Here is a 24,147-nt window from a genome sequence, read left to right as displayed (position 1 = left end):
CTTTGTCACTTGATTGGTGATGTAATCATTCATCTGACGGTCTTAAAATAACAAAGGCTGTGTGCTGCCATTTACATTTCATAATTGCGCGTTTGGTGGCATAAATTATCTCCCAATTAGTAAAAAAAACGTTCGCCATCCTTGCCTTTCATGCAATGAAGCGCTGTCTTGTCATCCGTGATTAAAGAGAGAGGTCACGCAGAATGACTCTTTTTTTCCCCCTACGAATGCGAATCCACGTACACCGTGCAGTGGTTGCCGGCCTGAGTCGTTTCAAGTGTCGCAGGATAAACTTGACCACACGTTGGAAATCGTGAGTTGGTTACAGGATTGAATGCCTGATGGGCCTGCGGTAGAGTGTGGTGTCGCTCACAATGGGAAGGTTGCAAGTTCAAATCCCAGCACTCACTGATTAACTCCGGGCACTCGCTTACCGGTAGTCGGTTTCCGCCGTGTCACTGTTCCATTGCTACTACCACAATTAATACTCCCCGTGAACTGCACCCATTGAATCCTCCTCCCACGTTGAAGACACGATCTACCAAAGCCCCTGCTTTGTCTCATCCATGCTCTTTTCAAGTACCACACCGCAGGTCGACTCATTTAATCACCCATCCACTCACCACACTGCAGGCTACAAAAAACACTCACCCATCCGCACACCCACCACTCTGCAGCTCACAGCTCCCTCCCAACATCTCTTGTCACAAAGCTCTTATAACAACCTCGCTCAATTTAAGAAACGTGCAATCTAATCCATCGCAACTCTCACAGTGCTGTTCTTCTAACAATCCACCGACTGCACAAGAGTCGACTTCATCGCTCCATCTCTACGGTGGACGTCCTCCCGGACCCAATTCCATTCCATCTCCGGGACTCCGTCGCTACTCTTGACCATCATCGCCTTCCGGCGGCATGTCCTACCCAAGCACCCATCGCTCTTCTGGACGGTTTCATCAACATTCATTCCACCGATTCATCTTGAGATCAGGCACGATTGGAACTCGCTTTGACCCGGACCCTGACCACCCCCCACCACGAGTTCGCAATCTCTCCCGAGCGGCAGGAGTGCGCACGACATCGCGACTGGACGTCGTGGATCGGTCTCAAGGTCGCTCGCTCGCGCGATGCGCCGTGGCGCGCATGCAGATCGGCGCGACGCCGCCCGCATCCCTGCATCCGCGGTGAGGATGCTCACCCTCGTGAAAGGGCATCATTGATCGTCGTCAGACCGGGCTGGATGCGTCGCCTGCTTGCCTACGCTGCCCTCGCTACGCAGACCGTCCTCCATCGCTGGAAGCGGACGCCACCTAAGTCAGGTGACGCTTGGTAAAGGTGTCCGTTTGTAACGTTCCGGGTTTTTTTGTGTGCGTTCCTTTTTTCACGTAAGCGAACGCAAACGCGTTCAAACTTGCATTAATCAAATGATGATGCTCGCGGGCACGGAAGTCGGCCTTATAAGATGCGTGCCATGTCCACACAGTGCTCTCAGATGCACCGCCATCTTTATCGCTAAGGTGTAGCTATCGAACATGGCCCTGCTGTCCAAGTGACGAATCTTTCAGAATGTTGGAGCAAGCGCTGTTAGCCACCACGTGACGCATGACAGGAGGGATAGTGTGGCCAGCACCACACCCGGCCGTCCTTGTCTCTCTCCCCCCACTGCCAATGTTCACACACGCACACTGCACGAGGTCACGAGTTAAAGTGGAGTCCACTTGGCTGGCGGGTTGGCAGGACCCTCCACAAAAAGAGTCTTAGTACTCAGTGTGGCTTTCCTGGGCAAACAAGTCATTATTATTATTATCATTAGAGAAGGCCCACGGCAGGATCGGCTACAACCTACCACTGGTTGGCTGAAAATTGAACCCAGGATGATGGTTCGTAGCAGGGTGCCCAAACCACTACTCCACCGCTCCCCATGAAAAAACACACACCATTTCTATAGTCTCAGTTTCCATATGATTCCTCTCTCAGAAGAATAGGGCCAAAAGGGGCCATTGTCCCTGTCTGTGTGCCCCCTTCAAGATACGGAAGATATCAAGACAAACCCTGTCAGCCAGAATGCGGAGATGATAAGTGCCGCGTGCGCGCGTGCGTGTCAAAGCATTTTGAAAATGACATTCACAACAAACTCGCAGCGTTAATACGCTTATTTTTTTTTCTTTAAGCTGACCCGCGCATCACGCACCGCTGTCAAAGCGCATTGATTTCGGGGTTGGTGTTATTGTACAATAAAGTCACGGCCCGAGTCTGTGTACGACATCTGAAAGGTAAAGGGTGCAGCCCTGCCATTGGCTGCTGGCAGAGGGGGAGGCCTCTGCTCGTGGGAGCTCTGGAGAGCACCGCTTGCCAGGGCCTCTTGACCTTCTCTCTCTTTCCCACACCACGTGGCCTGCCAACCAACTAACTGCAGTGAACTCATTCTTACTGCCCGGTGGACAGAGGCGGTGGTGGGGAGTGGGGGGTTATCTAAGAAACCGGCTCCATTGTTTACCATCCGCCCGGGGAGATGGAATCAAACCGGTGGCCTCTGGACTGCGGGGTACTCACTGTTACACCACAGCAGCATCGTCATCCTTTTTCTCAAAATACATCATAGCAATGGAAATAATAGAAATGACAATAATGTATCCATCTGATACGTGCGTTCACCTTTCCCCTTCAAGGACATGCTGGCGGGACCATGTCGCTCGACTGGCCTGGGAACACCTGGGAATTCCCTCATAGGAGCTCGAATCCGTACTCAACGTGCTACCTCCGCGAACCTCACCAGGACAAGCGGGTTGAGAAACAAACGAACATTTGTTCATCCAATTGAGCAATTTGCGGTGTACATTATTATTTTTTTCAAAATTTGACAAATAACGAACATGACGCTGGCTGAAAATGGCCCTCTCGAGTCGACACGCACGTCCAATACCGTACACGTCTCGTCGCTTGCCTTCTGGGATGAGCATCAAATATAAATATATATTCACGCCTGTGATTTTTTGTTTTTTCTCAAATCATTAAAATTGTACACCATGCAGTTTCCTTTTGCTCAAACAAGCAAATATTTGCCAGGCCATGTCGCCTATAGCAAGCCAAGTAAATACAAGATAATGAGTTTTTTGCCATGAGCATGAATTAAAATGTCAATAACATTTGATCATCGCTGCTGCATACAATGGTTCGTACCCATGCGGTCTACAGGTTGTTTACCACATCACTGAACAGAGAAGAGAAATCACGCTTACACGTGGATTCTGTCACTTCCCAACATGCGCTTGTCCCTGGAAGCGTTCACTTCGCGGTAATAGCGACGTCACGTGTAGTGATGTCATCGAGAGCTGAGGCGAGTACATGGCAGTGGCTCTCCATCGTATTGGATTAAAGAGGGCTTGTGTGTTATCGCCGGGTTTTATCGCAAGATTTTTAGGAACCCCTTGGTAATATTGCCTGGTTTTCTCGCGGATAAGTCCCTAATTGCATCCCAACGTTACAACAAATTGTTAATTACATTGGCTCTTGTTTATGAAAGTTATCATGACCCCACGTTATAGCCAAATTGACAGAGCTAATATATGAACGCTTTCAACCTTAGTCTTAAAGTGTTAAATTAATCCAAAGCTTAACTGTCATTTGTCCACACAAGCATCTATACGGGTGCTGTTGCCCTGCTCTGTGCAATGACTGCCACTATGAATCATCATCATCATCCTCGGTTAGATTTCTTCACCTCCCTACAGTCCCTCCACTGGCTTCCCATAATCACCAACATGGTCAGCTACAAGATCTCCTGCTGCATGTGCCATCGCTGCGTCGCTACGGCTTACGATAGGACTCTCTGCAGCAGCAGCAGCAGCAATGCAGCTCACAACCACCTCTTCCCACCAGGGAACAGGAGACCCGTGGCCACTGCCAGGCGCCGTTTCCCCATGGCAGCCCCTGCCATCTGGAAGGCTGCTATCATCGTCCCCACTACACAGTTGCAGGAGCAGCAGCAGCAGCGTTCAATCTGCACCGACTTGTAAAATATGCTTAAAGGGGCCCCACTTTCTCCAAGGCCTAGCTGCTTCAAGAGTCACGGCCATTGATGTCCGTGAAATATTGTGCGCGTTACTAATTGCATGGACCATTATTATTGTCATCATCATCAGTGTCGTCGCCATGAGTTATGTTCAATCCACTCATGGTAGAAGCCCTCTTCTCGGAAAAGTCATTGCCTAAAGTCCGTGTAGCCGTAATCCATCAGTCTGCATTACTCTCATCGCTCTGCAGCATCGGGAGTGATCTCCCCGTTGTTTGGTTTACTCGGCTAATGTTTAGAAATAAGTTTTATTTGTGTTTATCCCTCCCAGCGATGTTTTGCGCAGAAGTGTTCGTATTCCTTACTGCATTTGCGCACTCGGGTGGCACGATGATAAAGTGTCAACAGTTGTTGTGTTCTACACGGGTGGCACGATGTGACAGTGTCAACAGTTGTATTCTACTCGGCGGCACGATGTGAAAGTGTCAACAATGGCTGTGTTCTTCTCGGTAGCATGGTAGCGCTGCTGCATCATACAGAGAGACTGGCCTCTGCCACGTGACTCCACCGCCCCAATGCTCATTAGAGGATAGAAACTCGGACCCTTGCCTCTGAATTCTGTCCTCTTGTGAAACTTAACACGCACATTAACTAGGCTTTCAGACCGGAGGCACAAGTCATGTTTTCATTGGTGACAAATCGAGCTCATATTACATTAATACTGTAGCTACAAAAAAATGGCAAAAAACGTCCCGCCAAGTGGCATGCGATGGAATTGAGCGGCGAGTATTTCATTTGTCATTATCACTGCAACGCTGTGCCACCACCAATGCACAGTAGCCGCTCGGTCTCTTAGAGAGAAGGAAAGTCTCGAAGGCGTGAGGAGGAGCCGCAGACGAGCGGGGAAGGGAGCAGCAGCAGCCATGCGGTGAGCCGCCACAAAATGCACCCCCTCCAAGATCTGCGGTCCTCTATCTATGAAGGTGTTAGTGTAAAAATCACGAGGGCTTACATGTGGGAGGAGACTGAAGCACTGGTTAGAAAACTCACATGCAAGTGGCACAATGCTATCCCATACAGATGGAACCAATGGAGTTGATTTTTTCTACCCCCTTCTCCCGCAAGCCAGGACATGATTCCTCCTCGACACCCACGGGAAGGGAATCTCAGAACGTCTGTGAGGGATCCATCAACCCTCGCTGCAGCTGCTGCTGCTGCTGCAGCTGCTGCTGCTGCAGCTGCTGCTGCTGCTACTGCTGCTGCTACTGCTGCTGCTACTGCTGCTGGATCACCACAGGCAGCCACGTGCAGCAGCGTGGCCACCACCGCCGCCGTTGCCCGGCTAGACGATTCGATCCACATCAGCGCCGTTTCTGCAGGACGCTTTCTTTACCGCGGGCAGAGAGGACGAATGGCGAAGCAAAACCGTTGGCTGCTAACGACCACCTCAGTTGCCAAAGTGTTTCGTATTTCAGTCTTACGTGCCGATGTAGCACCGCACCGTACAGAGCGAGCCGCGCTAATCGCAGGTGTGGAGGTAGAACAAAAAAGTCAACACAAAACAATTCTATAGAAATTAGTTTTCAATCTGGATGATTTTAAAGTGCACAGCTCCATTGGCTTCCTAATATCGGAAAGGGAGAACGTTCCAGACGGCCACAGCAGCGCATCTGAAAGCGCGCGATGCGGTGACCGTCTTTGTTCGATGGCCAGCCAGAAGCCGCCGCTGCTGCTGCCACTGCCGCTGCTGCTGCTGCTGCGAGGGCGACCGGAGCTGGCGTGATGATGGTTCTTGCTCCCCGACGAGGTCGGCGAGGAGTGAACGGTGGCGCCGAGCGGATGTCACTCGGAGCACCGCGGCGGTGACTGCGCCCGCTGGCCACAGCGCGGACGATTGCGGCGAGAACCGAGCGGAGGAGGTTGAATGGTTGGCGCAGACCGAGATAATCTGAGCGTCATTAAGACACTGCAGTGGAACTGAGGAAGACCGAGCGTGGTAATTTGATGTGTGTATGTATGTGTGCGTGCATATACACAGGATGACCGAGTTCACGGGTTGGCTGGCCTGATAACATTGTGAGGGAATAAGTTGTGCACCCATCACGCCAGCGTGAATTAACAATCAAGCTGGTTTGACTAAATGTGGGACTGCTTTCGTAGACTTGATCGAGAGAATGATTCCATAAAATCTACAGACTGAGATTTGACTAAAATGCCATAGGTTGTATTTGACTAAGACTAATATATAGATAGGGTGGTGCAGATGTATTGTGACACCCAATTAATTGACCCATAAACAAATGTCCCAATTCATTTCTGTTTTCACACCCATTGGTATGGAACATTGTACATTTTTTGATAATTAAATGGTGGCCACGAGACATCTGGACCACACTGAAGAAAAGCTGACCACATTCACACCGTTTCATTGGTCTGAAGTGAAATCATTATAAAAACAATTACGTCACCGGTTAATGGAATGCACATCCAGTATGTGTACACACAGTAACAAAGACAAATATCCCCCATATAACCTCGATAAAATGTTGGGGCAAGTGCTGTTAGCCAGTAGCACCAATGAAGGCTGGCACAGCAAACAACGGCCAGCACCACACATCACACCAGGTACTCGTTTGAGGCTGAGTCGACCTAGGGGAGGCCCAGGACCGGTTCGGATAATCATCACCGGTGTTGACCGTGAGCGGAAACTGAACTACCTGGGTCTCCGAGTCCGCGGCGCAACACGCTAATCGCTGCGCCACCGCTCCCCACCCCCACAGCACCACACACACAGCCACACACACACACAGACAGCCACACACAGCCACACAGCCACACACAGCCACACACACAGCCCCACACACAGCCACACACACAGCCACACACAGCAACACACACACAGCCACACACACACACAGCCACACACAACAACCGCCATTCGCCAAAAGTGGCGGTGACGTCACCACGACGCTTGTGCCAGGCCAAGTGCACCTTGAGGCCACGTGAAGTGTCGAACGCCCGCTGGCAGGAGGTCACCGGGCAGACCCAGATGCCACTGGGTCGACTGACTGAGATGACCGAGATGACAGCCACACACAAACACAGCCACACACACATGCAGACAGCCACGCACACACAGCCACACACACACACACAGCCACACACACACACACAGACAGCCACGCACACACACAGCCACACACACAGCCACACACCGAGTCACACACACTTGCTCACCCGGTCTTGGCGAAGTTGGTCCAGTAGGTCATGACGACGGCGCTCAGCATCACGTCGTTCTTGGAGAAGTTGCACGGGAAGAGCAAAGTGGGGCCCACCATGGGCACGCCGAATACGTATGGGGTCTCGTCGCCGTGCGCCGCGTCGGCCCACGCGGGCTTCATCTCGCTCTGGCAGTGGTGGTAGAAGGCGTAGACGTACGTGGGCGAGCCGTACTGCGCGTGCAGGTCGGCCGTGGCCATGGCGGGCGCCACCCACTGGTGGTCCGTGAAGAGGGCCACCAGCGTCTTGCGGCGCGTCTCCTGCGTTGTTGCGGTCCGCCCAGTCGGTGTACATGAACTTGATGGTGGCGCGCAGCTCGTCCTTGCCCTCGGGGTAGCCGTAGAGGTTGTCCACGAAGTTGGAGACGATGTTGTCGAAGTTGGCCGCCGAGACGCCGTCGTCGATGTCCACCATGCTCTCGACGAACTTGAGGCCCTCGCCCTGGTTGATGCCGAGCATCACGTCGTAGTTGAGGAACTCGCCCTGCTCCATGAGGATCTGCGGGTCGTCGGGGATGACGTCGCCGTCGATGACGGGCCCGAAGGCCACGTGGTAGCGCATCGGCTTGATGTCCTGGTTCACGAGCTCACGGAACGAGCGTGAGCGCAGGCACTCCACCACGTCCTGCGTGTCCAGCATGTTGCAGTTGACGTTCTCGGCCAGCAAGCGGGTGTACTTGACGGGCTGGTAGTTGATGGCCCAACTCGACAGCGCGGTGCCACTCTGCGTTATGGCTCGCTGGAAAAGCCCTGCGAAGCGGAGAAGGTGGTGCGCGGAGGGTTAGATCTCGACCTGGCTCCGTCCGGCTCTCGCTGTGCTTGGCATGCGCTGTCTGGCGGTGGCTCTAAAGCAGCCACCGGATCGATGTAATGCTGTGTTTGGACAGGCTGGAGAGACGCGCGCCGTTCACGTTATTTTATTACGATGCGTGCCACCGTCGTCAAACAGTCAAAGGGAGAGTCGTACGAACAAATTTAACGCACAAAGAGAGACTCGAATGTGTTTGGCGTGCGCCCAAAAACGTCTTCTCTTCAAATATATATATATTTTTTAGCATTCTGGCAAAACAAAGAAAAACTGCTTTTTCAAGTCATAAAACAAAAATCGCTACATCAGAAAAATGTGTGTGGACACGTTTCAGCTCTCGCGTCGACTCGTTCAGCCGCGGCGTTCCGCGAGCACGAAGATGCAGTGACAACGATGGGCCCAGATGCAGAACTACAGAACCACACTACAGAACTACGGAAGTGCACGCATGCCGATTCATCGCGGAGATGTCCTTCACGTCGCAGGCGACATGCGGGGCCACTGTGACCTTGGGGCGCAAAGCGCTCGCCTTAACAAGCCGACGTCGGCCGTGACCTCGGTCCCATCCGTAATTAATATTCTATTTACATGTTAAAACTCATGCTGGTGGTAATAGTGATACTATGGCATTATAAGATGTACATTTTCCAGCACGGTTCACTGCTAATGTACTCCAATTAATCGTGCACTTTGGAGCCAACCGAATGTTGCATTTTAAATGCAATTGTAATTGATTCAATACAAGAAACGTGTCGACTCTATCATTAGCAGGGCTGTCTGTCGCGAGTCGTTTGACGTTGTGGGGCCTATATGGCTGGTGCTGGTCAACAGTTTTTGTTGTTTGAAAGAAGAGAAAAAAACATTCAAGTAAAAGTGTCTCCTCACTCAGCTGGTCCAGAGCAGAGACTTGACACGCGAGGTGACCGAGACTTCAAGTCGAAGGGATTCCCTTCTCAAATAAGCGTTGAGCCATTGGTGGCTCATCTCATGTTTACAGCCTTGCAGGGCAACTGGTGGTAATTCCATGTTCCTCTTTTCGGTGCGTCTAGCCGAACGAAGGACGACCCAACGGTTGACTTGGCATATTTTTTTGGGATGGTGAATTATGGTGGACCCCCGCCACGTGATTTAAAGTCACGTTCTTACTTATCATCTTTGATTGAAAGGTCATAGTGAAGCGGACGAGAGTCTGTATCGGCCCACGTGTGTGTTCTGGACCAATTCTTTTGAACAGTTTTTTTTTTAAGTAGCAAACTCCGGTTTCGACTTTTTGGGTCCTATCAGCAGTGTGACTTAGCGGGTGCCGCTGCTGCCGCTGCTACCGCTGCTGCCGATGTGTGGGTGGCATGATGATGAAGGCAAGATCTTTCCAATTCCCGTAGTGATATGTAAATTCCTTTGTCAAGGCGCTCTCCTCCTCTAGCCCAGCTTAAATATACGCTGCCAAGCTTGGTGGTGTTCATTAGGACGCTGTCTTACCGACAGCCCTCTTCTTCACCTGAGGACGGCTGCTTGCGTGGTAGCCGAAACGTCGTGAGATTTTATTTAATAATGTTTTATTTTTATTATTTTATTATTTCTCTTCTACGTGACTTTACCGAAAGAACCAAGATGAACAAGAGCATTCCGTTAAACACCTCGGGGCCCAATCAATGCTCGGCAGCAAAGAATTGCACAAAAAATGCATTCGGCGATCGTCGGAATGTTAAATACTGTCAGTAATTGCTGCATTACGTTTTTTTGGCAAAAAAAAAATATATATACGTGTGTGCGCCTCATTTATCCAGACAAGAGCCCATTGAGATATACGGCCTCTGTTTTAGATGAATTCAAATAGCTGTTATATTTATGGTGGTGAAATCATCACAGGATGACCTACGATATGAATTATGTAATTCAGGCAAAAAAATAATGTCATGGGGTGGTATGACGTCAAATCACCCAGGGCAGCTGCCAAAACTAAATAATGGTCACAAACAAACAACCCGCTGAGAGGGATAGAAATATCACTCGCAGTGCGGATGTATTTATCGCCTCTAAATGCGACCGCATCTGGGGGTGCTCTCCGGAGGTACGGCGAGCGAGGGGTCGTCCGGCATCTTCCTCAAGTGGCGGCCACCTCGCCAAGCCCGACTCGAGCCAGGAGAAGCGAATGTGGCTTCTGCGTCGCATCCTCCGGGTGCCACGATGGCTAGGAGATATTAACTACTTCGCCTGGTACACAGGAGGTCGTGGGTTCGATCTCGACCCTGACGCCCGTTGTATATTTAGAGTTTGCATTTCTCCGGCGTCCTCCGGTTGTTCCCTCCACATTTAGAAACATGCGTTTAGAATAGTTGGCTGCTATAAATGCCCACGTGATAAGCCACTTCGTTGAGCTATCATTTGTGGCGAGGTTGCTTCTGAAAAATAACTATATAGCTCAGTGAGCCTTACTTAGTAAAATAAAAAAGTCTGGAAATCACTCCCTCCCCCTCTCTCGCTGCACCACGAGTCAGCTTCAATGCCGACCTTCTCTCGGAATCTCAAGAATGTCCTCACTTTCATTCATTCTCCCGTGCCTCTGAATGTCCCATTTAAGTTAGATTTGTGCACGTTCCAAATGTTATTCGGGGATGAATGAATAGACAAGAGGTAAAAGAACCGTGAGAGATGGCGATGGCCTGGGGAAGGTCTTCATCCAACATTGGATTGATGATCGCCGATTATAACAATTGTTCGTGTTGAACTTTGGTGGCCGCTGCGCCACCTTGTATTGCACGCGGACACCCGCATATCTTTCCAACAATGTCCCCAATTCCATTCGCTCCCCTGCGAAGTTTTCCTCTCCCATTTTGCACATTGATAACATTTTGCTGTCGCCACGCTGTTGAACCCACGCTCAGCGCTCGCAAATGCGAGCCGGCTGGCAGTGTCAAACCGCGCTCAGCCACACTCGGGGGTGGGAAGGGGGGGGGGCAAAGCGCTCGGCTGGGCTCCCCTTCACCATGTTGGTCAATTCAAAGATTTCGTGCCAAAAATCACAATTACCGTATTCTCCGGATTACGAAAAAAGGGACCTTGTCCCGGTATCGCGAGCGAAACTCAGTGGCGTGTCTTGTCACACGGTAGCGGTGTGTGCGGCACGTGTCACCAGAGTCGCGGAGCTCGATCGACATCGGGCTTCACTCTTGCGGTCCATTTTAATTTGCGGAGCATCTTATAATCGGGATAATATGGTAAAGCATTGGCTCGTGGTGTCGTAAGCTAATCGTCAGAGCTGGCCCACGTCGCAGCTGTGACGATTAGATTATTGGAGTGATTATGAGGATTTCACGGCAGTTTCTAACCCTTGCGATGGAGCTATCTTGGTATGGGCGATCTTTCTCTCTCTGAATTAGAACAGCAATTGATTCCAGCTTCAGTCTGTTGTTTTGTGCCAAACGAACTCCGGCACATCTGAAAGCCGACTGTAAATAACATTGCTCATCGACGATATTTTCTTAATTTTCCATTTAGTTTTTGGTATTTTTCCACCGTATTCTATTCCGAGCGCGCTACCGGCATCGCGCCACGAGACAAAGCGTCCATTCGGATCTTTCTCAGTGAGCAGTGCATCACCCCGTGCTCGAGAGTAGCCCACAGAAGAGGAGGACTGCTTCAGGCACCGCTGCGTGGGTCTTCGCGTTCGTGCCGTATCGCTCTACGGTGCGATTTTGTGTTGTCCCGCACGTCTCATTGCGAGTCCAATGAACGCACGTCTGGTCAGCTTGTGGGTGGAATGACAGCGAGGCCGTGTCGGGTTGCGGGTCTCATCAAAGCGGATCACGTTGCAGGCAAGGTGGTGGTGGTGGTGGTGGTGCTGAAGGTCGTTGTGGGTTCGGGTCGTGGGTCAAAAAAATCGATCTGCGCACGACCCTACCGCGTGTTGTTGCCACGATGTCCGACGCTTTGCTGCACTGTGCTGGGAGCTTCTTCACAAACCGATGTGGACGTCCAATGCCGATGAAAGACATTGGATCTTGCAACAGGACTGTGGAATTGCCACCACACGGATTTCTTACCTTTGGATACTCATGGTCATAGTGATTTAGAAGTGCTGGTCGAGGCTCGAATTACAGATTAATCTAATTAGAACGAGCACAGATATAATTGAATCTGTAACCGCTAATGGATAATTTACATAATCAACTTCCTTGGAATACAATGGAAATTCCTAATTAACATAATATGCCTTGCCAAAATGGTAACAAATAAAGTTAAGTTAATTCAAGCGATAGTTAACGCTAACATTGCTTTCATTAGAGCTTTACTAAAAGTCCTATAAAATATAATGAGGAGGAAGCCGTGAGCATGTTCCGTGCTGGTCCGTGTGCTCACCCCACCCGCACCCTCACGATTCGAGCCAGGGTGACCTTGCCTGCATCTCCACATCGCGCGCCAGCCACCAGCGGTGCCCCCCCCCCCCCCGATCACAGGCATCAGAAACAGGTCAGAGTCACTATGAGACCTCCTTTACCAGTGGCAAAATATAGTAGTAGGTTTTGACCCTTTCAACTGGTACAAAAACTGACACCTTTATACAAGGCATCATGTTTGCAATAACCACAACACAAGCAGTCAAAATGCAAACAAAAAGAAACAACTGTGATGATGATAATGATGTGCACTGTACTTGAAGTTGATTGGTCCACACCCGAGACAGCTTTTCTTAGAGCCTAGTCTCCATTGGTGTTGGACCAGATGACGTCTTGTATAAAGGTGTCAGTTTTTGTACCAGTTGAAAGGGTACAAACCTACTACTACAGGTCAGAGTCACTCAGTCTCCGTGATCAACAGGTGGCAAAGGGGTCGCTCAGAGGTCGGAGCACCGAGCCGGGTTCTGATCCGAGCAGCTGCCCGGCTGAGACTAAGGCCGGGTTTCTCAAGCGGTAAAGGTGCACCCCTGCAACTGCCTGCTCCAGCTGCTGCTGCTGCTGCTGCCGCGAGAAGGGCCATCCACTGGTGTTGTGTTCAATCAGAAAAAAGTGCCACGTTTGGTCACGCAATGACTTTATTGAAATCTCATCCCTTTAGAACTGCTGCTTGTTGTTGTGTGCACTTTGTTGTCCTTCCCCCCCCCCCACATCTGATTAGCACGGTTGGCTACGTACGGTGCGAGAGAAATTCAAGATGCACACAAACATTAATTGGCTGCGTCGGATGGAGGAGGGTAGTACGACACGCATGTTACTTACGTGATCTGGGCCAAAATAATCAACTACGAATCGTAATATGGGTCGCGAAAGCCTACTTTGTACGATGGATGACAACTCACGGGCAGTCACATGGGGAGGGGGCCGGCACGGGGAACCAGGAAACTGCATCTGTTAGACAGCCAATCCCAGGAAAATGCTTTTTTAAGATAATTTTAAATGGGAGACATTTACACGGCAGTGAGCGTCGGAGTAGTGAGAGAGAGAGGAGGGGGCATGCGATTCGGCTATAATCCTCCGCTGATGGAACCACCTCTTCGCTCCCCTCCCTCCCTCCACGCGCATCGCTGGAGATAGCAATCGGGGAGATAGTCCAAATGTCATGCGCCAGAAATGCGCTTGGAGAGGGCACTTGACGCAACTTTCAAAAGAAACTGGAAGACACATGCAGTGTAAATGGTATGTGACAGACTAAGGACAGAGGACATGAATGCAAGAATTAACTACGGAAGTCAATCTTGATATTATAATGCAGGAATTAACTACGAAAGCCAATCGGATATTATAATGCAGGAATTAACTACGAAAGCCAATCGGATATTACATGGCACATTCGTTGCAATGGATAACCCCGGCGATACACCGACCCTTGACAAAGAATTCACGGCAATGATGGCCTTTTTGCACAGGCACTCGAGCAGTCAGATGTCACGTCTACATTAGTTACAGATCCCCCGTATATCCTTCTTAGGACTGTTGGGGCAAGTGCTGTTAGCGAGTAGCGCCTATGAAGGCCGGTATGGCACACACGGGGGGTGGGTGGCCAGCACCACGCCAGGCCGCCCTTTGTTTCCCCAGTGGCGGTGTTTACACACCGCACAAGGTACTCATTTATGGCTGAGTCGACGTCGGTAGGCCCAGAACGGGATCAGACAATCGTCACTGGTGTCGGCCATAAATGGGAGCCAAACTCAGGTCGCCGGGTTCGTAGCGAAGCGTGCTAACCGCTGTGACACCGCTCCCCACTACAGCATGTTCACACTCGCACACACGCAACATTATTTACCGCGTGTCAAAAATAATATTCGCCCAATTACAGCCGCCAAAACACTCCACGAGAGTGCTGATAAAGGAGAGAAAGAATCCGTGCTGCAGTGATGATGGAGACTCATTCCTGCACACAGCCGAAGTCAGAAGTCACTTCCTAATAAAGGAAAAGGTGCAGCCCTGCAAGTGCTCACTCACGCCACTGCTGGCGGAGGGCCTCTACTACAAGCATCTCTGAGAGCCCCTCGAGAAGGTATTTGGTCGACCCTTCCACGTTGGCCAGACGGTCTCGGGAGAGGTGAGGGTACCCACACTTTGCCCCATCACATGCGTAGACAGATAATCTGGGGGATTTACGCCGGAAAATCACATCGATCTGGCGACCCTCTGGATTGATGATGTTTCCTAATTCTCGACAACGGTGGACACCGGCATCTTTTTTTGTCAAACGCCGATCAACAACGCACGTGACTCCCGACTACGCAGTCGGAGTTGGGATGCATCGACTCTCAGCATGGGACTTCATGTCGCCATCCCCGACCAGTCAATGGAGCGCTCCGTAAGAGGCATTCGCATGTAGCCGATTGCACGCACCTTAAAGCTTCCTTGAAGAGCTTTGGATTCGACCTGAAAAGTTGGGAATCCCTAGCACAGGACCGACCTGCCTGGAGAAGAAAAGTACAGGAAGGTGCAGTCCTCTGTGAGAGTAGGAGACGCTCCTGTGCTATCTTGAAGAGGCAGCAGCGCAAATCTACCAAGGAAGGACGTGTGGCTACACCTCAGAGCTCTACATCCTCCCTGACCTGTCCAGTGTGCCACAGGGAATTCTGGGCTCGGATTGGCCTCTTCAGCCATCTGCGCACTCATCAAAACCCAACAAAATGACAAACGTGCCATGGTCATCATCAACTTTGATGGACGGACAAGAAGAAGAGAAGGGTGGACTTCCTTCGCACCGTACGCAGCCAGCCGCGCTCGTGGGAGGTGCGATGCGCTGCGACCGCCGCGTCTGCGCGCAGATGCAGATTCGCATCGCCCCCCTTTGGGGGGTCGTCGGGCCCCTGGACAGAACCACACCGTGAGCGCTGTTCGTCTCGGCAACACCACGACCACGAGTGAGCAGGTTGTCACGGTGGCGCTATATATACACACACCCACAGTCACATTGTAAATGTGATTTGCGACTGTGATCCTTGCAAGTCGAGTATCGATTGTTCAGTGTTAATGCGACATTGTGTGGAGGGACTACTGCTGCTGCTGTGTGTGTTGTGTGTGTTGGTGTGTTGTGTGTGTTGTGTGTGTTGTGTGTTGTGTGTGTTGTGTGTGTTGTGTGTGTTGTGTGTGTTGTGTGTGTTGTGTGTGTTGTGTGTGTTGTGTGTGTTGTGTGTGTTGTGTGTGTTGTGTGTGTTGTGTGTGTTGTGTGTGTTGTGTGTGTTGTGTGTGTTGTGTGTGTTGGTGTGTTGTTGTGTTGTGTGTGTTGTGTGTGTTGTGTGTGTTGTGTGTGTTGTGTGTGTTGTGTGTTGTGTGTGTTGTGTGTTGTGTGTGTTGTGTGTGTTGTGTGTGTTGTGTGTGTTGTGTGTGTTGTGTGTGTTGTGTGTGTTGGTGTGTTGTGTGTGTTGTGTGTTGTGTGTGTGTGTGTGTTGTGTGTGTTGGTGTGTTGGTGTGTTGTGTGTGTTGTGTGTGTTGTGTGTGTTGTGTGTGTTGGTGTGTTGTGTGTGTTGTGTGTGTTGTGTGTGTTGGTGTGTTGTGTGTGTTGTGTGTGTTGTGTGTGTTGTGTGTGTTGTGTGTGTTGGTGTGTTGTGTGTGTTGTGTGTGTTGTGTGTGTTGTGTGTGTTGTGTGTGTGTGTGTGTGTGTGTGTGTGTTGTGTGTGTTGTGTGTGTTGTGTGTGTTGTGTGTGTTGGTGTGTTGTGTGTGTTGTGTGTTGTGTGTGTTGTGTGTGTGTTGGTGTGTTGTGTGTGTTGTGTGTGTTGTGTGTTGTGTGTGTTGGTGTGTTGTGTGTGTGGTGTGTTGTGTGTGTTGGTGTGTTGTGTGTGTTGTGTGTGTTGTGTGTGTTGTGTGTGTTGTGTGTGTTGTGTGTGTTGTGTGTGTTGTGTGTGTTGTGTGTGTTGTGTGTGTTGTGTGTGTTGGTGTGTTGGTGTGTTGGTGTGTTGTGTGTGTTGTGTGTGTTGTGTGTGTTGGGTGTGTTGTGTGTGTTGTGTGTGTTGTGTGTGTTGTGTGTTGTGTGTGTTGTGTGTGTTGGTGTGTTGTGTGTGTTGTGTGTGTTGTGTGTGTTGTGTGTGTTGTGTGTGTTGTGTGTGTTGTGTGTGTTGGTGTGTGTGTGTGTTGTGTGTGTTGTGTGTGTTGGTGTGTTGTGTGTGTTGTGTGTGTTGTGTGTGTTGTGTGTGTTGTGTGTGTTGTGTGTGTTGTGTGTGTTGTGTGTGTGTGTGTTGTGTGTGTTGTGTGTTGTGTGTGTTGTGTGTGTTGATGTGTGTTAGTGTGTTGTGTGTGTTGGTGTGTTGTGTGTGTTGGTGTGTTGGTGTGTTGTGTGTGTTGTGTGTGTTGTGTGTGTTGTGTGTGTTGTGTGTGTTGTGTGTGTTGTGTGTGTTGTGTGTTGTGTGTGTTGGTGTGTTGGTGTGTTGTGTGTGTTGTGTGTGTTGTGTGTGTTGTGTGTGTTGTGTGTGTTGGTGTGTTGGTGTGTTGTGTGTGTTGTGTGTGTTGTGTGTTGCTGTGTGTTGTGTGTGTTGGTGTGTTGGTGTGTTGGTGTGTTGTGTGTGTTGTGTGTTGTGTTGGTGTGGTCTGGGACTGCTGCTGTGTGCTGTGTGTTGTGTGTGTTGTGTGTGTTGTGTGTGTTGTGTTGGTGTGGTCTGGGACTGCTTTGTTGTTGTTTTTGCTGCCTTGTCCAAGCTTGATAAATCTGACTTATATAATGGAAAGTGTTCTTTATTTATTTGTTCATATTTAGAGACTTGCTTAACATTTTCTTTATTTCGCACTCCTATCGTTGGTTTGTTTTGCTGTTGTTGTAACTTGCTGACACGCCCATAGTAGACATCTGAGACAAAGAGCTTCATAGCTCATCGGATTCCTCCTCCCGCAGTCTAAATAAAGATGCTGATTGTGATACACGGCAGCTCTGCGCTGATGGGTTAGCGCGTTGCGCTGCTACGCGCTGCGTCTCGCCGCTTGGCCCGACGGAGAATGGAAATAAAAACCGTCGCGCGCCATTTCAATCATCGCACGCCGAAGTTTGCAAACTTTTTCCGTGTGAAAGACGTCAATGAAAATGGCAAGCGTCAAATGGCTTTGCGAGCAAACTCCGTTGCAATCGAAGGTGGCAGACGCGTTAAAGTCAGCCGCGCTTGGATACATTTACGGCAACCAATTGACGGCAAGTCGCTGTCAAGAACCCCGCTGTGGCGAGGAGATGTTAACTGCCTCGCCTGGTATACAGGAGGTCCGTGGGTTCAATCCCCACCCTGACGACACCTGTAGAATATTTGGAGTTTGCATGCTCTCTCCCCGCGGGTTGCGTGGATTTTTATTTGGGTCCTCCGGATTTTCCCTCCACAATTAGATTCACCGTCGTGTGTTTAAGAGCCGGTTTAACACGTAGGCTTTCTCGACGGGTATTATTCATAATACAGGTTTTTGGGTTAGATCGCGTTATTTATAAATGTGTCGCAACCCTCCACCACTCTACACGGCCAATCAGTAAAAGATGTGTCACGTTGACAAAAGACCAAAAGTTCACTACTTTGGCCCACCGGTGTGTTGAAGAGTGAATCCACAACATTTAAATTTTTAAGTACGACGTTTCGCTGGAAATTACATCAACCAGCATCATCGGGAAATTTGCCAGAAAAGTGAAGCCCTCCACCTGCTCCCGGTCTTACATAGTGCAGCAGGATGACGTCATCAAGGCTAGTTAGAGAATCATTCGAAATTGAGAAGAATTCAAATAATTTCAACCGCTGTGATAGCTACAGACTCAGCGCAGCCTAAAAGCGTATTATTAAGTAATACGCAACACATATTGCAATTCCTTACAGGTGAGTCACATGTTAAGTGGCTAATTACTGATCTATTACATATTTGCATACACCCCCACCCCTGATCGCGAGACCTGTTGTGGTTCAACAATTACGACGTCATCCTGACTTTGTATTTTCCTTGTTGTTTTCGTGGTGTTTAAACTCTCATTAAATCCAAATCCTGATCCTTACTAAAGTGTTACAAATGAAATAACGCGCCCTGCGGAGCCTCGTCCCAGTAGTTCACGTACTTATGTAATAATCCCGCGGTGTCCCACAGTGTCACCCATCGGCAGTGATGGGAACGTACGGATTGAGTCTATGTAGACGGACTTGATGACCACATCGCTTCCTGCGAACGCAATGAGTGCGCGCAGTAAATAAACAAGACCCCCCCCCCCCCCGCGGTCGTCTCTCTGCGTGAACATTGATTACGTGTCGTGCATCAGCCTCTCTCTCTACGCCGCCACTCAGTGCCGGATTATCGTCATAGCAACAGTAGCTGCATATCCTACGGACCCCGCAATGTCAAGGGCCCCGCGCTAAATGCTTTAAAGCTATCAATTCCTGTTCAGTGATTCGGCACTTGCTCTATTACTAAAGTACTATACCGCCTTCAACTTGTAGGTGGTGATGGTGGCGGGGGGGCCGGCGGGGTTCTGATGGATTTAAGAACCTTGCACCATCGATTCAACTGCTACGCCAGGAAATCCAATAGAATCGAACCGGCGACCTCTGGATTTCTATTCCAGAATGCCGACCCATTACACCATCACGGTAGCAGCCAGAGCCGTGCCCCTTGGCTACTGCGAATCGGGGCGACTGCCCCGGGTCCCACGTTTTGGGGGGATGGTGTTGGGGCACGCGGTATGAGTTGCCCCCGCCCCTCCCCGCGCTATGGACGGCCCTGGTAGCAGCATTCTACATTTCGACTCATTGCATAACAATGCACGGCGCTTGTGCCCCGCGATGTTGCTAGGCGATTGCGCACACGTCCGGCTTGATTCAATTGGCTGAGCAAGTGGCTGAGCTCCCGGCGAGCCAGCGAGCCAGCCCCCAGGGCAAGCCAGCCCCCCGGGCGAGCCAGGCCCCCAGGGCGAGCCAGCCCCCCAGGGCGAGCCAGCCCCCAGGGCGAGCCAGCCCCCCAGAGCGAGCCAGCCACCGGGGCGAGCCAGCCCCCGGGGCGAGCCAGCCCCAAGGGCGAACCAGCTCCCCGTGCAAGCCAGCCCCCAGGGCGAGCCATCCACCCGTGCAAGCCAGCCCCCAGGGCGAGCCATCCACCCGTGCAAGCCAGCCCCCAGGGCGAGCCAGCCCCCCGTGATAGCCAGCCCCCCAGGGCGAGCCAGCCCCCAGGGCGAGCCAGCCCCCCAGAGCGAGCCAGCCCCCAGGACAAGCCAAGCCCCCAGGGCCCGGCTTCATGTGGACGCACACACGTCGGACGTGCAGCGGTGTCTGCGTGTGCGCGTGTAGATGGCGGCGACCCGAGTTCCACTCTCGGGCACGGCCAACACCGGTGACGAATATCTGAACCGGTACTGGGCCTCCCCTAGGTCGACTCAGCCTCAAATGAGTACCCGGTACGGTGTGTAGTAAACATCGCCACTGGGGAGACAATGGCGGCCAGGCAACGTGCTGGCCACCCATCCCTTCGTGTGGCATATCGGCATTCATAGGTGCTACTCGCTAACAACACTTGCCCCAACAGTCTGCTACTGACTATGCGGGGGATCTTTGGTGTGCAGCAAACACAAATTGTGTATACGTCGCACGTGTGTTGGTGATTACTTTCATGCATCAACGGTCTTGTGAATAACCGCGCGTGATGACAGTAGCGACGGTAATGTAATCATAAATGAATGACAAAAGGATTAAATGATTTCTTAATTTGAGTACGCTTTTGTTAAGTTGAAAGGGCAGGTAGTTAATATTTTGGGAATTTATCTAATTGAGCCGAGTTATTTGTCTCTCCGCCCGATGCAAACCAAGCCGCTGCGCCTATCTGCTCGCAACTGTGATGCGGGTTGACATAGCAACGTCCTCTACGCGGAGGAAAAACAATCTTTAACCTTGAGTATCATTGACAAGAGCACGGCAGTCAGCAGCTGCATTTACATTCAACACAAAATAGGCTGCATATTTTTACATTGACGGTTACATGCACACGTCCCGGCATGAAAAAAAATCTCTTTCTTCAAAATGTACCCTGCCAACGCGTGTTTCCTTCTCCCAAGGTAGTGGTTCATTTGAATTTTTGCACCGCCGCCCCGTGTCCCGGGGATGCTACCGCCGCCACTGTAGTGGTGGTGGTGGAGTGGTGGTGGTGTGGTGGTGTGGTGGTGGTGTGGTGGTGGTGTGGTGGTGTGGTGGTGGTGTGGTGGTGTGGTGGAGTGGTGGTGTGGTGGTGGTGGTGTGGTGGAGTGGTGGTGTGGTGGTGGTGTGGTGGTGGTGTGGTGGTGTGGTGGTGTGGTGGTGGTGGTGTGGTGGTGTGGTGGTGGTGTGGTGGAGTGGTGGTGTGGTGGTGGTGTGGTGGTGGTGTGGTGGAGTGGTGGTGTGGTGGTGGTGGAGTGGTGGTGGTGTGGTGGAGTGGTGGTGTCGTGGTGGTGGTGTGGTGGTGTGGTGGAGTGGTGGTGTGGTGGTGGTGTGGTGGTGGTGGAGTGGTGGTGGTGGTGGTGGTGTGGTGGTGTGGTGGAGTGGTGGTGTGGTGGTGGTGTGGTGGTGGTGGAGTGGTGGTGGTGGTGGTGTGGTGGAGTGGTGGTGTGGTGTGGTGGAGTGGTGGGGTGGTGGAGTGGTGGTGTGGTGGTGGTGTGGTGGTGGTGGAGTGGTGGTGTGGTGGAGTGGTGGTGTGGTGGTGGTGTGGTGGTGGTGGAGTGGTGGTGGTGGTGGTGGTGTGGTGGAGTGGTGGTGTGGTGGAGTGGTGGTGTGGTGGTGGTGTGTGGTGGTGGAGTGGTGGTGTGGTGGAGTGGTGGTGGTGTGGTGGAGTGGTGGTGGTGGAGTGGTGGTGGTGTGGTGGAGTGGTGGTGTGGTGGTGGTGTGGTGGAGTGGTGGTGTGGTGGAGTGGTGGTGTGGTGGTGGTGTGGTGGTGGTGTGGTGGTGGTGGAGTGGTGGTGTGGTGGTGGCGGTGGTGGAGTGGTGGTGTGGTGGTGGTGTGGTGGTGGAGTGGTGGTGTGGTGGTGGTGGAGTGGTGGTGGGGTGGTGGAGTGGTGGTTTGGTGGTGGTGGAGTAGTGGTATGGTGGTGGCGGTGGTGGAGTGGAGGTGTGGTGGTGTGGTGGTGGTGGTGTGGTAGAGTGGTGGTGTGGTGGTGGTGGAGTGGTGGTGGTGGAGTGGAAGTGTGGTGGTGGTGTGGTGGTGGTGTGGTGGTGGTGTGGTAGAGTGGTGGTGTGGTGGTGGTGGAGTGGTGGTGGAGTGGAGGTGTGGTGGTGGTGTGGTGGTGGTGTGGTAGAGTGGTGGTGTGGTGGTGGTGGTGTGGTGGTGTGGTGGTGGCGGTGTTGGAGTGGTGGGGAGCGACGCGCTCAGCTGGCAGATACAGGGGTCACCGGGTGAGATTCCATCTCACGGCGCGGTGTTTGTCACGATGGGGGCCAAGATTCTGAAATCCCCCCAGCGCCCTCCCGCCGCCGCCCATGCCTCTGCCCACCCAGGAGTATCAATGGGCACACCGCAGTCGATTGTCAGGTTGCGTGTGGTGATGGTGGTGGTGAGCGGTAGTAGTGCAGCGGTTAGCGCGTTGCGCTACGAACCCGAGTTCAATTCCTGCTCACAGCCAACACCAGTGACGATTATCTGAACCGGTCCTGGGCCTCTGCTAGTCTGACTCGGCCTCAAATGAGTACCTGGTGCGGTGCGTAAAGATCGCCACTAGAGACAAAGGCGGCCAGGCGTGGTACTGTCCAACCACGCCATCGTGTGCTCTGCGTGCCTTCATATGTGCTTCTCGCTACGAGCACTTGCTCTAAGGGCTGTAAGCGAGTCGCACTTACAGAATGTTAAGGCGACGTGAAGGATATTTGTCTTTGGTGGGGTAACGCGTGGGTACCCCCGCCTCCTCCAAACTGACGTCTGCCCGGCGGGTACAGGGTCGCCCTTCCGGCACCAGTGGCAGGAGCGAGAAATTGCACGGCTGCACCTATTTTTGTTTTCATACAAAGTCCCGTGTGCCTATCGCCCCCCTCCGAACTGAGCTGCCAGCCCCCCCCCCCCCCCCCCCCGGCCAGCCCTAGGAAGCTGGCACCTGCCACGGACGTCGCAAGCCCTTGGCACGGCGCGAACCGGGCTTGGCGACCCGTGCGCGAGCCTCCGAACCACCTGCGCCCGTGCGTCTCTCCAAGTCTCCACGCGAACCTCCTTTGAATCCGTTTGGACAAAACCTTGGCGTTGCGCTGCCATTCCAACCCCCCCTCCGCGTCTAATTTGCGCTGTTGCTTGGCGCGCTCCGAGCGTGCGGTCCACGACTCCGAACGCCGCTGCTGATGTTGCCAGGATCGCGAACCGCGCTACAACTCAGCACGTCGATGTTGCTGTTGTTGTTGTTGTGTTTACAACAACCACGAATGTGTAATGAATGCCAATTAATTTTGCAAAGAGATTAGATGGCATTAGAACAAGTGAAAACATCAACCACTGGCCTTGCAACATTAACACAAATATATAGCAAGCAATGAGAACAGGCCATTTGCCCAAAACATGTCTCCATGTTCCATCCACTGCTGGATGAAGATATCCCCATTTTGTTACCAACCCACATGTTCCAGCATGAGAGATTGCAGATAAAATAAATGTCGCACATTTATCTGCGTTTCAAAATTTTGGATGTTAAAATGGCAGTAACAGAAGAACCAAGTGCAGCTCTACATTTACGGATTCACCCTCATCAGCTTATTGCCACATGACTTTTCATGATCATCATCTTCATGGTCACCCATGGTAAATCCACTGCTGGATGAAGGCCTCCCCAAGCCGCTGCCCCTTCCCGCCATCCATTCATCCAGTGATGTAATAATAATCTGCCAAGCATCTGAACAGCCTTCATCGCTCCATCTCCTTGGGATACGCACTTACGGATGGGTTCCATTCCTTGGCTATACTCTATTAATAACTGATTTAAAACATTTTAAGGAGGTGTATTAAAAACAATATTAACATTCCCGGACTGTTTCTGTGTGAGTCTATGGGTCTCTGTGTGATTCTATGGGTTTCTGTGTGAGTTTATGCGTCTCTGTGTGAGTCTATGGGTCTCTGTGTGATTCTATGGGTTTCTGTTTGAGTTTATGCGTCTCTGTGTGAGTCTATGGGTCTCTGTGTGATTCTATGCGTTTCTGTTTGAGTGTATGCGTCTCTGTGTGAGTCTATGGGTCTCTGTGTGATTCTATGGGTTTCTGTGTGAGTTTATGCGTCTCTGTGTGAGTCTATGGGTCTCTGTGTGATTCTATGGGTTTCTGTTTGAGTGTATGCGTCTCTGTGTGAGTCTATGGGTCTCTGTGTGATTCTATGGGTTTCTGTTTTTCTGTTTGAGTCTATGCGTCTCTGTGTGAGTCTGTGGGTCTCTGTGTGATTATATGGGTTTTTGTGTGAGATTATGCGTTTCTCTGTGAGTCTATGGGTCTCTGTGTGAGTCTGTGGGTCTCTGTATAACAGTCACAATTGTGTCTCTATTGTTGATTATTTATCATGACACCTGCGTATCACGCCAAGACAGGTGCGGGGAGATGTGGACGGGTCCCTCCGAGCGAGGGGGAGCCGCGCGTGCCGGGGTGTTGAGCCATCACCTTTGAAACCCAAATTCTAGCTCCAGGTTTGTCCCTTGGGTGGACAGCAATAGC

General features: G+C 51.5%; 1 protein-coding gene across 1 annotated transcript in view; it reads right to left on the bottom strand.

The window, feature by feature from the left end:
- The window catches only part of LOC133357255 (neuroligin-3-like), a 238,432-nt gene that overhangs the window by 23,637 nt on the left and 190,648 nt on the right, over window positions 1-24,147 (bottom strand). The window contains 2 exon segments of the mRNA XM_061575106.1: window positions 7,250-7,554; window positions 7,556-8,040. Coding sequence (XP_061431090.1) covers window positions 7,250-7,554; window positions 7,556-8,040 — 790 coding nt within the window.

The sequence above is a fragment of the Lethenteron reissneri genome, chromosome 57 (genome assembly GCF_015708825.2).
Source record: "Lethenteron reissneri isolate LAM-NWPU_2019-01 chromosome 57, ASM1570882v1, whole genome shotgun sequence".
NCBI lineage: Eukaryota > Metazoa > Chordata > Hyperoartia > Petromyzontiformes > Petromyzontidae > Lethenteron > Lethenteron reissneri.
The sequence above is the reverse complement of the archived record's forward strand: the minus strand, read 5'-3'. Positions and strand labels throughout refer to the sequence as shown.